The 12,270-nt window shown below is 43.4% G+C and overlaps 1 protein-coding gene across 3 annotated transcripts in view; it reads right to left on the reverse strand.

The window, feature by feature from the left end:
- Positions 1–377: 377 nt before the first annotated feature.
- LOC110494790 (protein phosphatase 1 regulatory subunit 1A) overlaps positions 378–12,270 on the reverse strand; it is a 35,971-nt gene continuing 24,078 nt past the window's right edge. The window contains exons 3-8 of one of the 3 annotated variants that reach the window (XM_036950903.1): positions 10,199–10,236; positions 9,310–9,544; positions 8,070–8,126; positions 4,880–5,047; positions 2,253–2,384; positions 378–1,067 (exon numbers count right to left, since the gene is read on the reverse strand). In XM_036950903.1, coding sequence (XP_036806798.1) covers positions 982–1,067; positions 2,253–2,384; positions 4,880–5,047; positions 8,070–8,126; positions 9,310–9,544; positions 10,199–10,236 — 716 coding nt within the window. In that variant the 3' untranslated portion in view covers positions 378–981. The remainder of the gene's footprint in view (positions 1,068–2,252; positions 2,385–4,879; positions 5,048–8,069; positions 8,127–9,309; positions 9,545–10,198; positions 10,237–12,270) is intronic. The other 2 variants (XM_036950904.1, XM_036950905.1) reach the window with 2 other exon arrangements.

Here is a 12,270-nt window from a genome sequence, read left to right on the forward strand (position 1 = left end):
CATTGACAATTAAAGGCAATGTTCCCATGGTCGCAGAGACTGCATTCACGGTAAAAGCTGCACATGTTGGCTCAATCAGAAATTACCTTTACACAGTGGTGAACAAAGTCCCCAATGGTCGTACTTGAGTAGAAGTAAAGATACCTTAATAGAAAATGACTCAAGTAAAAGTGAAAGTCACCCAGTAAAATACTACTTAAGTAAAAGTCTAAAAGTATTTGGTTTTAAATATACTTAAGTATCAAAAGTAAATGTAATTGCTATTATATATATAAATTATTTCACATTCCTTATATTAAGCTAACCAGACAGCACAATAATATATATATTTTTACAGATAGCCAGAGGCACACTTCAACACTCAAACATAATTTACAAACAAAGCATTTGTGTTTAGTGAGTCCGCCAGATCAGAGGCAGTAGGGATGACCAGGGATGTTTTCTTGATAAGTGTGTAAATCGGACCATTTTCCTGTCCTGCTAAGCAATTCAAAACGTAACGAGTACTTCTAGGTGTCAGGGAAAATGTATGGAGTAAAAAATACATGATTTTCTTTAGGAATGTAGCGGAGTAAAAGTAAAAGTTGTCAAAAATATATATAGTAAAGTACAGTACAGATACCCAAAAAACTCTTAAGTAGTATTTGAATGAATTTGATGAATGAATTTGCATTTTAATGAATTTGCATTTTAATAAATTAGCATTTTAATGAATTTGCATTTTAATGCGAATCTTCTGCGATACCTCTGTGATACAGATTGAATTCAGCCGTAAGTCTGTCTGTCAAAAGGATGGTCAGTCATTGTCTGTCTTCTGTCTGTCTGTCTAAGTTACTTATTGAACGTCAGGTTTGCGTTCCAAGTGGCACCCTATTCCCTGTATAGTGCACTACTCTGATCAAAAGGAGTACACTTCATAGCTAGGGAATAGGGTGCCACTTAGGATGCATGCCAGGTTGCTGTGGAGACGGTTCTACGGTTCTACTTGTCTTGTTTGGCCTGGTTGGGTGTCTTCGTGTTCTTCTCTGCCAGTGGACTCGCTGTGGACGCAGCTGTTGTGTCTGCAGCTGACATATTGGACACACACACACAGGGAGAGAGAGAGAGAGAGAGAGAGAGAGAGAGAGAGAGAGAGAGAGAAAAGGAGATCGATCAGTAAGATAAGGCTAGATTTTTGTCCACTTAGCACTTGTACACTGATGAATAGCTGGTCCCTGAAGACAGCCGACGACTCTGTAATAGTTAGTCTCCTTAATGCAGATGAAACTGCCCATGGCCCTGTTGTTGATGACGTTGTACGTTGCTGTGAAAGTCAATTCTTATGACATAATTGATTTCATAACACTGTCATCAAGGGCCAGCTGGTAGACACTGTAGATTCCAAGTATCTTGACACAATAATTGATAATAAATTGAACTCTGAGTGTAACACTGACATGTTGTGTAAGAAGGGCCAGCATAAACTTTGTTCCTGGTAGACAGGAGCTTGATGACAATTTTTTTTCAAGTCCTACAAAGATTCTGTCTATTCCACTAGGACTTGATGGACTAGCTCATTGTATTCCACTAGGACTTGATGGACTAGCTCATTGTATTCCACTAGGACTTGATGGACTAGCTCATTGTATTCCACTAGGACTTGATGGACTAGCTCATTGTATTCCACTAGGACTTGATGGACTAGCTCATTGTATTCCACTAGGACTTGATGGACTAGCTCATTGTATTCCACTAGGACTGTGTGTCATTGTGATCCATGTGGATTTTATTTGTCATTTTTATGCTCCTTTCCTGCAAAACCAAAAAAAAAGCCCTCTGGGACAAATAAAGTTGAACTTGACAGCTTGTCATCTTTTTTTCCTACAGTATTTCTTTCAACTTTTTTTAATTTTCGAAATCTCTTCCAAACGTTGACGTACGTTCAATGGTACAGTCAGTATGCAGTATTTTATAAACACAAAAACATTCCCAATGGCAACACACTACTGCAGGCATATCGCTGAATGTCAGGTGCTCTGAAACCAAGGCATGTGATCAAATCACTGTCACAGATATTTGCACCTTTAACATGCCAAATGAAGCCACAGAGTTTTAAATAGTTTAATAGATATAAATAAATAAATAAATAAATAAATACAAATAAAAGCTGTCTGGCTGAATTCTAAAGGATCCCATTGAATGATCACTGATGGTTTCAAAGAGATTAGGAGAGTGTCTCTCCTGTCTGCCACGGCTGCAGTGATTCAACCTACCTGCTAGTGCGTGTTGTTGTTGTGACGATGATGTTGCTGCCATGAGAACGGCGGAGCATCCCACTTCCTCCTCGGAGAGGGGGCACTCATGTCCCCCTGTAGCTTCTGATAGACTGTTCCGCGAAAACTCTGCTGCAAACACAGAAAATGTCCTTAATTAAATAGAATGGCAATGTTAAAATGATCAAATTCATATATTTGACAAATTCCGTTATTCCAGTTCAATTCCTGTTGTTGTTGTATTATGGAGACGGGAGAGAAGCACTTATTCAGTCTGATGCTGAGTAACTTTTAAAGGCCGATCTTTAAAAGGAGTCATTCCAGAACAGTGGATCAAAATGGATGGTTCCCCTCTGACTTTCTCTAGACCAGAGTGTTACATCCTTTCATACATCTTCCGCCTCTATTCTGACAAACTATGAGGCAAAAAACATAGTGTGTCGCCCATAGCGTATCGAAGACACCGATACGGTAACCATAATGTAGAATACATATCTAGTAGATCTGACTCCATCCAGACACAGACACAGCAGGGACAACTATCTAGTAGATGTGACTCCATCCAGACACAGCAGGGACAACTCTATCTAGTAGATGTGACTCCATCCAGACACAGACACAGTAGGGACAACTCTATCTAGTAGATCTGACTCCATCCAGACACAGCAGGGACAACTCTATCTAGTAGATCTGACTCCATCCAGACACAGCAGGGACAACTCTATCTAGTAGATCTGACTCCATCCAGACACAGCAGGGACAACTCTATCTAGTAGATGTGACTCCATCCAGACACAGCAGGGACAACTCTATCTAGTAGATCTGACTCCATCCAGACACAGCAGGGACAACTCTATCTAGTAGATGTGACTCCATCCAGACACAGCAGGGACAACTCTATCTAGTAGATCTGACTCCATCCAGACACAGCAGGGACAACTCTATCTAGTAGATCTGACTCCATCCAGACACAGACACAGCAGGGACAACTCTATCTAGTAGATCTGACTCCATCCAGACACAGACACAGCAGGGACAACTCTATCTAGTAGATGTGACTCCATCCAGACACAGCAGGGACAACTCTATCTAGTAGATGTGACTCCATCCAGACACAGCAGGGACAACTCTATCTAATAGATCTGACTCCATCCAGACACAGACACAGTAGGGACAACTCTATCTAGTAGATCTGACTCCATCCAGACACAGACACAGTAGGGACAACTCTATCTAGTAGATCTGACTCCATCCAGACACAGACACAGTAGGGACAACTCTATCTAGTAGATGTGACTCCATCCAGACACAGCAGGGACAACTCTATCTAATAGATCTGACTCCATCCAGACACAGACACAGTAGGGACAACTCTATCTAGTAGATCTGACTCCATCCAGACACAGTAGGGACAACTCTATCTAATAGATCTGACTCCATCCAGACACAGACACAGTAGGGACAACTCTATCTAGTAGATCTGACTCTATCCAGACACAGACACAGCAGGGACAACTCTATCTAGTAGATCTGACTCCATCCAGACACAGCAGGGACAACTCTATCTAGTAGATCTGACTCCATCCAGACACAGACACAGCAGGGACAACTCTATCTAGTAGATGTGACTCCATCCAGACACAGCAGGGACAACTCTATCTAGTAGATCTGACTCCATCCAGACACAGACACAGTAGGGACAACTCTATCTAGTAGATCTGACTCCATCCAGACACAGACACACCAGGGAAAACTCAATCTAGTAGATCTGACTCCATCCAGACACAGACACACCAGGGAAAACTCAAAGTTATTTTTACTGCTGAATTTAATTAAAGCAGTTGGCAAGGTTGGAGGTGAGCACTGTTGCCAGGACTGCATTTAATTTCCTCATTTATTACCTACCTTTTACTCTCTCTACCCACTATGTCTATCTCCCTATATCTCTCTCCTATCTTTCCCTATATCTCTCTCCCTATCTCTCTATATCTCTCTCTCCCTATCTTTCCCTATCTCTCTCTCCCTATCTTTCCCTACATCTCTCTCCCGATCTTTCCCTATATCTCTCTCCCTATCGCTCTATATCTCTCTCTCCCTATCTCTCTCTCCCTATCTCTCTATCTCTCTCTCCCTATCTTTCCCTATATCTCTCTCCCGATCTTTCCCTATATCTCTCTCCCTATCGCTCTATATCTCTCTCTCCCTATCTCTCTCTCCCTATCTCTCTATATCTCTCTCTCCCGATCTTTCCCTATCTCTCTCTCCCTATCTTTCCTTATCTCTCTCTCCCTATCTTTACCTATATCTCTCTCCCTATCTCTCTATATCTCTCTCTCCCTATATTTCCCTATATCTCTCTCCCGATCTTTCCCTATCTTTCCCTATATCTCTCTCCCTATCTTTCCCTATATCTCTCTCCCTATCTTTCCCTATATCTCTCTCCCTATCTTTCCCTATCTCTCTCTCCCTACCTTTCCCTATCTCTCTCTATATCTCTCTCTCCCTATCTTTCCCTATTTTTCCTTATATCTCTCTCCCTATCTTTCTATATCTCGCTCTTCCTATCTCTCTATATCTCTCTCTCCCTATCTTTCCTTATATCTCTCCCTTTATTAATCCTTCCTTACCCTCCATCTGGCAGCACGGCTTCTCGAAGGCCTCTGCAATGACCTTGTCCTCGGTTCCCCAGGCCTCCTCGTCCTCCGGTAGCTCCAGCTCCTCCTCCTCCTCCCCGTTGGGCAGAGCGTCCGGGCTGGGTCTGTCGGACAGACAGCTCTCTGAGGAACACTCATCACCTGGAATAATATCATATACGCTCATCTTCTACACCTATATATTGTGTTATATATATGGAGCTTGTGAAAACACATTTCTGTGCAATCAATCAATCATTCAGTCAATCAATCATTCAGTCAATCAGTGAAATGTATTTCAGAAATGACGTACAGCCACAAGAATGACATGTGTTATAGCCTGGGTTGTCCTGAACACAACGAGCCTGTGTTCCTCAAATTGTGAATAAGATTAGGCAAGGAACACACACACAGCTGAATGCACTCATGACTCCATTCTATGTGCACCCACATTTCCAATCTGTTTGCCTGAAGTGGCTTTTGAAAGCCCAAACACTCTAAGATTGTATTTTATAACTTAGCTAGCCATATTGGTAATATAATACTCTTTCAAATGATGCCCACCTGACCTAGATTGCGATTTACAAAACATGTACAAAACATTAACAACACTTTCCTAATATTAAGTTGCATCATCAGAACATCCTCAATTCGTCAGGGCAGACAGGTATATGGACTATATGGACTCTACAAGGTGTCGAAAGCATTCCACAGGGATGCTGGTCCATGTTGATTCCAATACAGTTGGGTCAAGTTGGCTGGATGTCCTTTTGGGTTGTAGACCATTCTTGATACACATGGGAAAAACCCAGCAGCGTTGCAGTTCTTGACACACTCAAACCTGTGTGCCTGACAACTACTACCATACCCAGTTCAAATGCACTTAAAGATGCAATATGCTGAAATCGCTCCGCCATTTTGTGGTTGCTAAAATTCTAATACTTTGCCTATTCCAGTTTAAGTGCGTGGTGGACCATTCTTGATACAGACAGGAACCTACTACCATACTACGATACGGATTAGATCCGAGCAACCTTTCGGTTACTGGCCCAACGCTCTAACCACAAGGCTACCTGTCACCCTCAATAGCAAATCATGCCGTTGGCCTGGGGGTAGGTTTATGACATTCATAAATACCTCTTCCCCCCTTTTTCCTCTCTCTACCCTACTGATGTTACATTTAAAAAACCCTTGGTTAACATAGAGATTCTGGGAACATCAGTAGGTGGGGGGAAATTAACTATATTCTGGTAATCCAACCAATTGAACATATGTGGTGGTACTTAATGAATATGATGTCAGTTCGGTTGTCATCTGAGACATTCTCATCAATGATAAGATGACAAACTCTACAGTGGAAAGTCTACACATCAGAGTTATCGGATTCACATGGAATTGTTGTTCAATTTAAATGTTTGAATATGAAATTATTTGTGATGGGATGAAATGTGATTTTAGCTTCTAAAATGTGAAATTTGGGTTTTCATAAGTTTAGGGCTGTGCTCAATCAGTGGCCCGCCCCTGGGAAGGGACATGGGCTATAAAACAATTCAAACACGCCCTCCTCTCCCTTCCTATATAAAGCCTTGACGACAATGTAACCTCCTGTTCCGAGGACGTGAGGACGACGGTCCGATGCCAGAATGGTTCAGATAATAACTACAGAGCGAAGCCAACATCAGCGTGAGCTTTGGTTGCGAATGGTATGAACTTTGAACTCTTATTCACTACAGAAGTGATACCTCCTAGCCGTTGAGTTAGAAACAGACGCTGCAAACGAGGGTTAGGAAGGAACAGTCAGAGTATTCCGTCTATCACACAACGACGTTACTACAATGTATCCAATTGACCATCAGAGACATTCTTCAAAGGACTCGGTTTGGCAACACAGCCTTCCAGCCTCCAACACAGCGCAGCTCAGAGTAAATATTTATTGCATTTTCCTTTTCTAAATGGGTGGTAATTTAGAATATATAAGATACTGTATTTACGATTGCACAGCTTCTTCCTTTGTGACTCAGTCTTCCCGCTCTTTCACTCAAACCCAGCCCCTTTTCTTTTGTGTGACAAGCAGTCATATCTGTTCCCCCCCGCTAGGGACGTTTTCCTTTATGATGTCATTTGTAATCAAGTTATGATTAACTATGTGTATGTGTAATTCTGTGTGATTAGTTAGGTATTTAGTAAATAAATAATTAAACCCAATTTTGTATTGCTGATTCAACTTGTTAGGCAGGGTTCGTGAAGATAACCAAGAATTACAACTTTCAGATGAGACTGAATTAAGGTGATGATTAATATTGACTGCTATTGATGTAAAGTATTGCTAAGTCTTTAAGAGTTTATTCGGAAGATAACAGCTCTATAAATATTATTTTGTGGTGCCCCGACTCTCTAGTTAATTACATTTACATGATTAGCTCAATCAGGTAATATTAATTACGGAGAAATTATGCTATAGAATAGCATGTCATATCACTTAATCCGGCATAGCCAAAGACACGACAAGAGCTCAATTTAAAAAAGTGAAAAAATAAGTCACTTTCTTGAGTCCTTAAAGTTACAATTACGTTACTGGACATCTGGAGTGTTTTCAGATGTCGTTATCAACAAATACTTTGAAAAGTATAATAAATGTCAAATCAACAGTGTTTTGGATTCAGTCTTGTGTCAGGTGATCTGATGTGTCCTCAACTTTGGTCCCGTAAAACTGTTCTCTTTCAATTGCTACCATTTTTTATTTATTTTACCTTTATTACAAAAACCAGGCAAGTCAGTTAAGAACAAATTCTTATTTTCAATGACGGCCTAGGAACAGTGGGTTAACTAACTGCCTGTTCAGGGGCAGAACGACAGATTTGTACCTTGTCAGCTCGGGGGTTTGTACTCGCAACCTTCCGGTTACTAGTCACACGCTCTAACCACTAGGCTACCCTGCCGCCCTCACATGCTCATGCATATGCATATTTATAGTTCTTCTGTGGGAAACATTTACATTTAGCCCTATCCATTAGAGGGCAATTTCCACAAGTGTAAGGAGGAGTGTATAAGGGGTTAAAAAAACAGTAATGAAGCCTAACCCCCCTAAAGAGCAAGTAATGCATAAAGTTAGGCACATTGGCCAGGGAAAACAAAAAAAGGAAAGGAACCTAGGAAAGGAACCTAGGAAACAATCTCCTCTCACCTCCACCCTGCTGCTGCTGCTGTTGATATAGGTGGTGGTCGACCATGAACTGTAACTCTGTAGGGAGAGAGGGAGGGAGAGAGGGAGGGAGAGAGGGAGAGAGGGAGGGAGGAGGGAGGGAGAGAGGGAGAGAGGGAGGAGGGAGAGCGAGAGAGAGGGAGGGATGGAGTGAGGGGGGAGAGAGGGAGGAGGGAGGGAGAGAGTTAGAGAGAGAGGGGAGGGAGGAGGGAGGGAGAGAGGGAGAGAGGGAGGAGGGAGAGCGAGAGAGAGGGAGGGATGGAGTGAGGGGGGAGAGAGGGAGGAGGGAGGGAGAGAGTTAGAGAGAGAGGGGAGGGAGGAGGGAGGGAGAGAGAGGGAGAGAGGTAGGGAGGGAGGGAGAGAGAGAGGGAGGAGGGAGAGAGAGAGGGATGGAGGGAGTGAGGGGGGAGAGAGGGAGGAGGGAGGGAGAGAGTTAGAGGGGGAGGGAGGAGGGAGGGAGAGAGGGAGGGAGGAGAGAGGGAGAGAGGGAGGGAGGGAGGAGGGAGGGAGAGAGAGAGGGAGGGAGGAGAGAGGGAGAGAGGGAGGGAGGGAGGGAGGGGGGAGAGAGGGAGAGAGGGAGGGAGGGAGGGAGGGAGGGAGGGAGGGGGAGGGGGGGGGAGAGAGAGAGAGAGAGGGAGGAGTCAAAGTCAACGTTGACAAATCATGTGTCAGAGTTCTAATTAAAGGTATTATGAAGTCATAACACGGTTCGATAGGTGAAGAGCATCATCAGTCCTTTTCATTAATTAGCTCTAATCAACCAGCACAGCCTTCTTAACCACACTCATTATAGTCCAAGCTGCTTGCAGTGAGTGACTCACCCCATGTTATGGTGTGTGGGCGGATGAATATACGCCGGTCTCAAAGAAACTATCAGACTAGTCTTACAACAAAAGGGTTTCAGAAAGGATTGTTCTGCAGTAGGAGAAGGATATTTAGGAGTTTTATGTTCCGTTCTGAAGTAGAGTGGAAACTGAATCTGAAAATATAACGTGGGTCTTGGACAGTCTCCTCAGAGAAACTATCAGCAGCTACTCCCTTAATAAAAGGTTGATTTGTGCAACACTGAGGAAACAATTAACACATTTTAGGCCGACTAACAGATTATTACATTGAAGAAAGTCCCATGTTTATTGTATAAAGGAGCCTGTCTGAAATGACATTATGTTGATGCACACTTGATGTGTCACCTTCTCCACATTTCTAAGCTATATTATCTTACCTTTCATAGTGGGCGTGGCTCTTGCTCCCTTCCTCCTCTGCCTGGGAGAGATCTTACCTTTCATAGTGGGCGTGGCTCTTGCTCCCTTCCTCCTCTGCCTGGGAGAGATCTTACCTTTCATAGTGGGCGTGGCTCTTGCTCCCTTCCTCCTCTGCCTGGGAGAGATCTTACCTTTCATAGTGGGCGTGGCTCTTGCTCCCTTCCTCCTCTGCCTGGGAGAGTTCATCAAGGCTGCCTGTCAACAGAGATCAATAAAGTGAGCCACGTAGTCAGATGATATTAATTTGCTATCCAACGGTTACATACATTTTTTTAGCTTACGGTACCTGGTACTCCCAGGCGGTCTCCCATCCCAGTACTAACCAGGCCCGACCCTAAACAAATGTGTTCAGGGTGGTATGGCCCACGACCATATTGTTTTAGCCCGTTTTGTCCACTAATTAGGTCCCTTGGCTCATCGCTGCTACTCCTCAATGGGCTCGGGAGAGGCAAAGGTTTTTATCACACTGCTCTCTTAACCCGGATGTCAGCCGCACCAATGTGTCAGATGATACACCGTTCAACTGACAAATGGAATCAGCTTGCAGGCGCCAGGCTCTGTCACAAGGAGTTGTGGAGTTCCTAGGCTAGAGCTCAATCAGCCAAGGAACGTCCTACCAGCCAAACCCTCCTCCACCCAGGACGGCACTGGGCCAATTGTGCGTCGTCCTTTGGGGCTCCCGATCGCAGCCGGGTTGTGACACAGCCGGGGGATCGAACCCCGGGCTGTAGTGACACCTCAGCACGGTGATGCAGTGCTTTTGAACACGACGCCACCCGTGTTTGTATTTGTTAGTTACTAGTGATTTCTCTGTTAACAACATTCCAGATGAAGGATGCAGTTAATTACCTTGTATAACTGGTTTGGAAGACGGTCTTCATCTATTTCTGTAGCAGGGAAAATGAGAGATAAGTTGAGAAATAAATTGTGAGAGACAACAGCAAGATTATTGACTAAACAATGAATATACACCCACACACAGACTTGTTCCAGAATATAGTCCCCCTAGCTCACCCACACACAGACTTGTTCCAGAATATAGTCCCCCTAGCTCACCCACACACAGACTTGTTCCAGAATATAGTCCCCCTAGCTCACCCACACACAGACTTGTTCCAGAATATAGTCCCCCTAGCTCACCCACACACAGACTTGTTCCAGAATATAGTCCCCCTAGCTCACCCACACACAGACTTGTTCCAGAATATAGTCCCCCTAGCTCACCCACACACAGACTTGTTCCAGAATATAGTCCTATAACTCACCCACACACAGACTTGTTCCAGAATATAGTCCTATAACTCACCCACACACAGCCTTGTTCCAGTATATAGTCCTATAACTACTACCAGACTACAGCTGTGTTCCAGTATATAGTCTAATAGGTCTACCAGACTACAACTGTGTTCCAGTATATAGTCCTATAACTACTACCAGACTACAACTGTGTTCCAGTATATAGTCCTATAACTACTACCAGACTACAACTGTGTTCCAGTATATAGTCCTATAACTCTAGCAGACTACAGCTGTGTTCCAGTATATAGTCCAATAGGTCTACCAGACTACAGCTGTGTTCCAGTATATAGTCCTATAACTACTACCAGACTACAACTGTGTTCCAGTATATAGTCCTATAACTACTACCAGACTACAACTGTGTTCCAGTATATAGTCCTATAACTACTACCAGACTACAGCTATGTTCCAGTATATGGTCCTATAGGTCTAGCAGACTACATTTTTGAGGCCCGTGTTCCCAGACCTCAGACAGGAAGAGGGACAGGAAGATGTAAGCTGACCTTGTTCCAGTCAGAGCAGATGGTGTAACGACCCCTCTGTCTACCTCAGCTGCACAAGTTCCCCTGGACAGTGCTAACATTAACGTCAACACGACACGAATGACTGACAGATCTGGGTTTTCATACTCTTTCAAATATGTATATATTTTTTTTAAATGCTTGATTGAGTTCTACCAGACACGATGAACCAATACTATTGTCACAAAAGTGCAAACCCTGCCCATCTTGCAGATGAAATATCTGTATCTCAAATAGGATTTGAATCCAGGTGTGCATAGCTGGTACAATAGATAACATATCAGTTCTGATTGATACCATGGTAACATGGGAAGTGATACTGAGGTGGTGAAATCGGAATAAAAACGATCGATTAAGGCTAACTTGTAGTAAACCATTAACCACAATAAATACAGCAGTGTGTGTGTGTGTGTGTGTGTGTGTGTGTGTGTGTGTGTGTGTGTGTGTGTGTGTGTGTGTGTGTGTGTGTGTGTGTGTGTGTGTGCGTGTGTGTGTGCGTTGAACCCATCCCGCATCCCACAGCCATCCCAGAATACCATGCATAACTTTTTTTTCTAGGACACCACCACCTTGTTGCCTAGCAACCTAAACATCCCTAGACACAAACCACAGTTCAGTGTGTGTGTGTGTGTGTGCGTGTAAGTGTATGTCTGAGTGTGTGTCTGCATATGAAATGTGATCAGCTATGTTCAACACGCCTGTGACGCGTTTCATCACTCTTCTCTGCACCAAATACCAAACTCATCAGGCGTCAATATCAACTGAATGGAACAATGGAACACGTTCTTTCATAAACACACGGCAGTCAACCAGACAGACTATTTTTTGTGTTTTTTTGTTGTTGTTAACAGATTGTGTTTGTGATGATTTATCAAACGTTAATATTTTAGCAAGTTCCAATCGTTGGGTCTAGAAGGATCTGTTTCAAAGCAAGGACAGTATGTAAGTCTATTCCCTGTACAGTACACTACTTTTGAAGAGGGCCCTTATGGAATAGGATGCCATTTGCGCTGCGCCCTGGGGCTGACACAACAACAGAGAGTAGAGAGCGGCTGCTGATAACAAAAACATGCTGCATTAAAACTACATCCAGAGGTGTTT

This window comes from Oncorhynchus mykiss, chromosome 17 (assembly GCF_013265735.2).
Source record: "Oncorhynchus mykiss isolate Arlee chromosome 17, USDA_OmykA_1.1, whole genome shotgun sequence".
NCBI classification, from domain to species: Eukaryota; Metazoa; Chordata; class Actinopteri; order Salmoniformes; family Salmonidae; genus Oncorhynchus; species Oncorhynchus mykiss.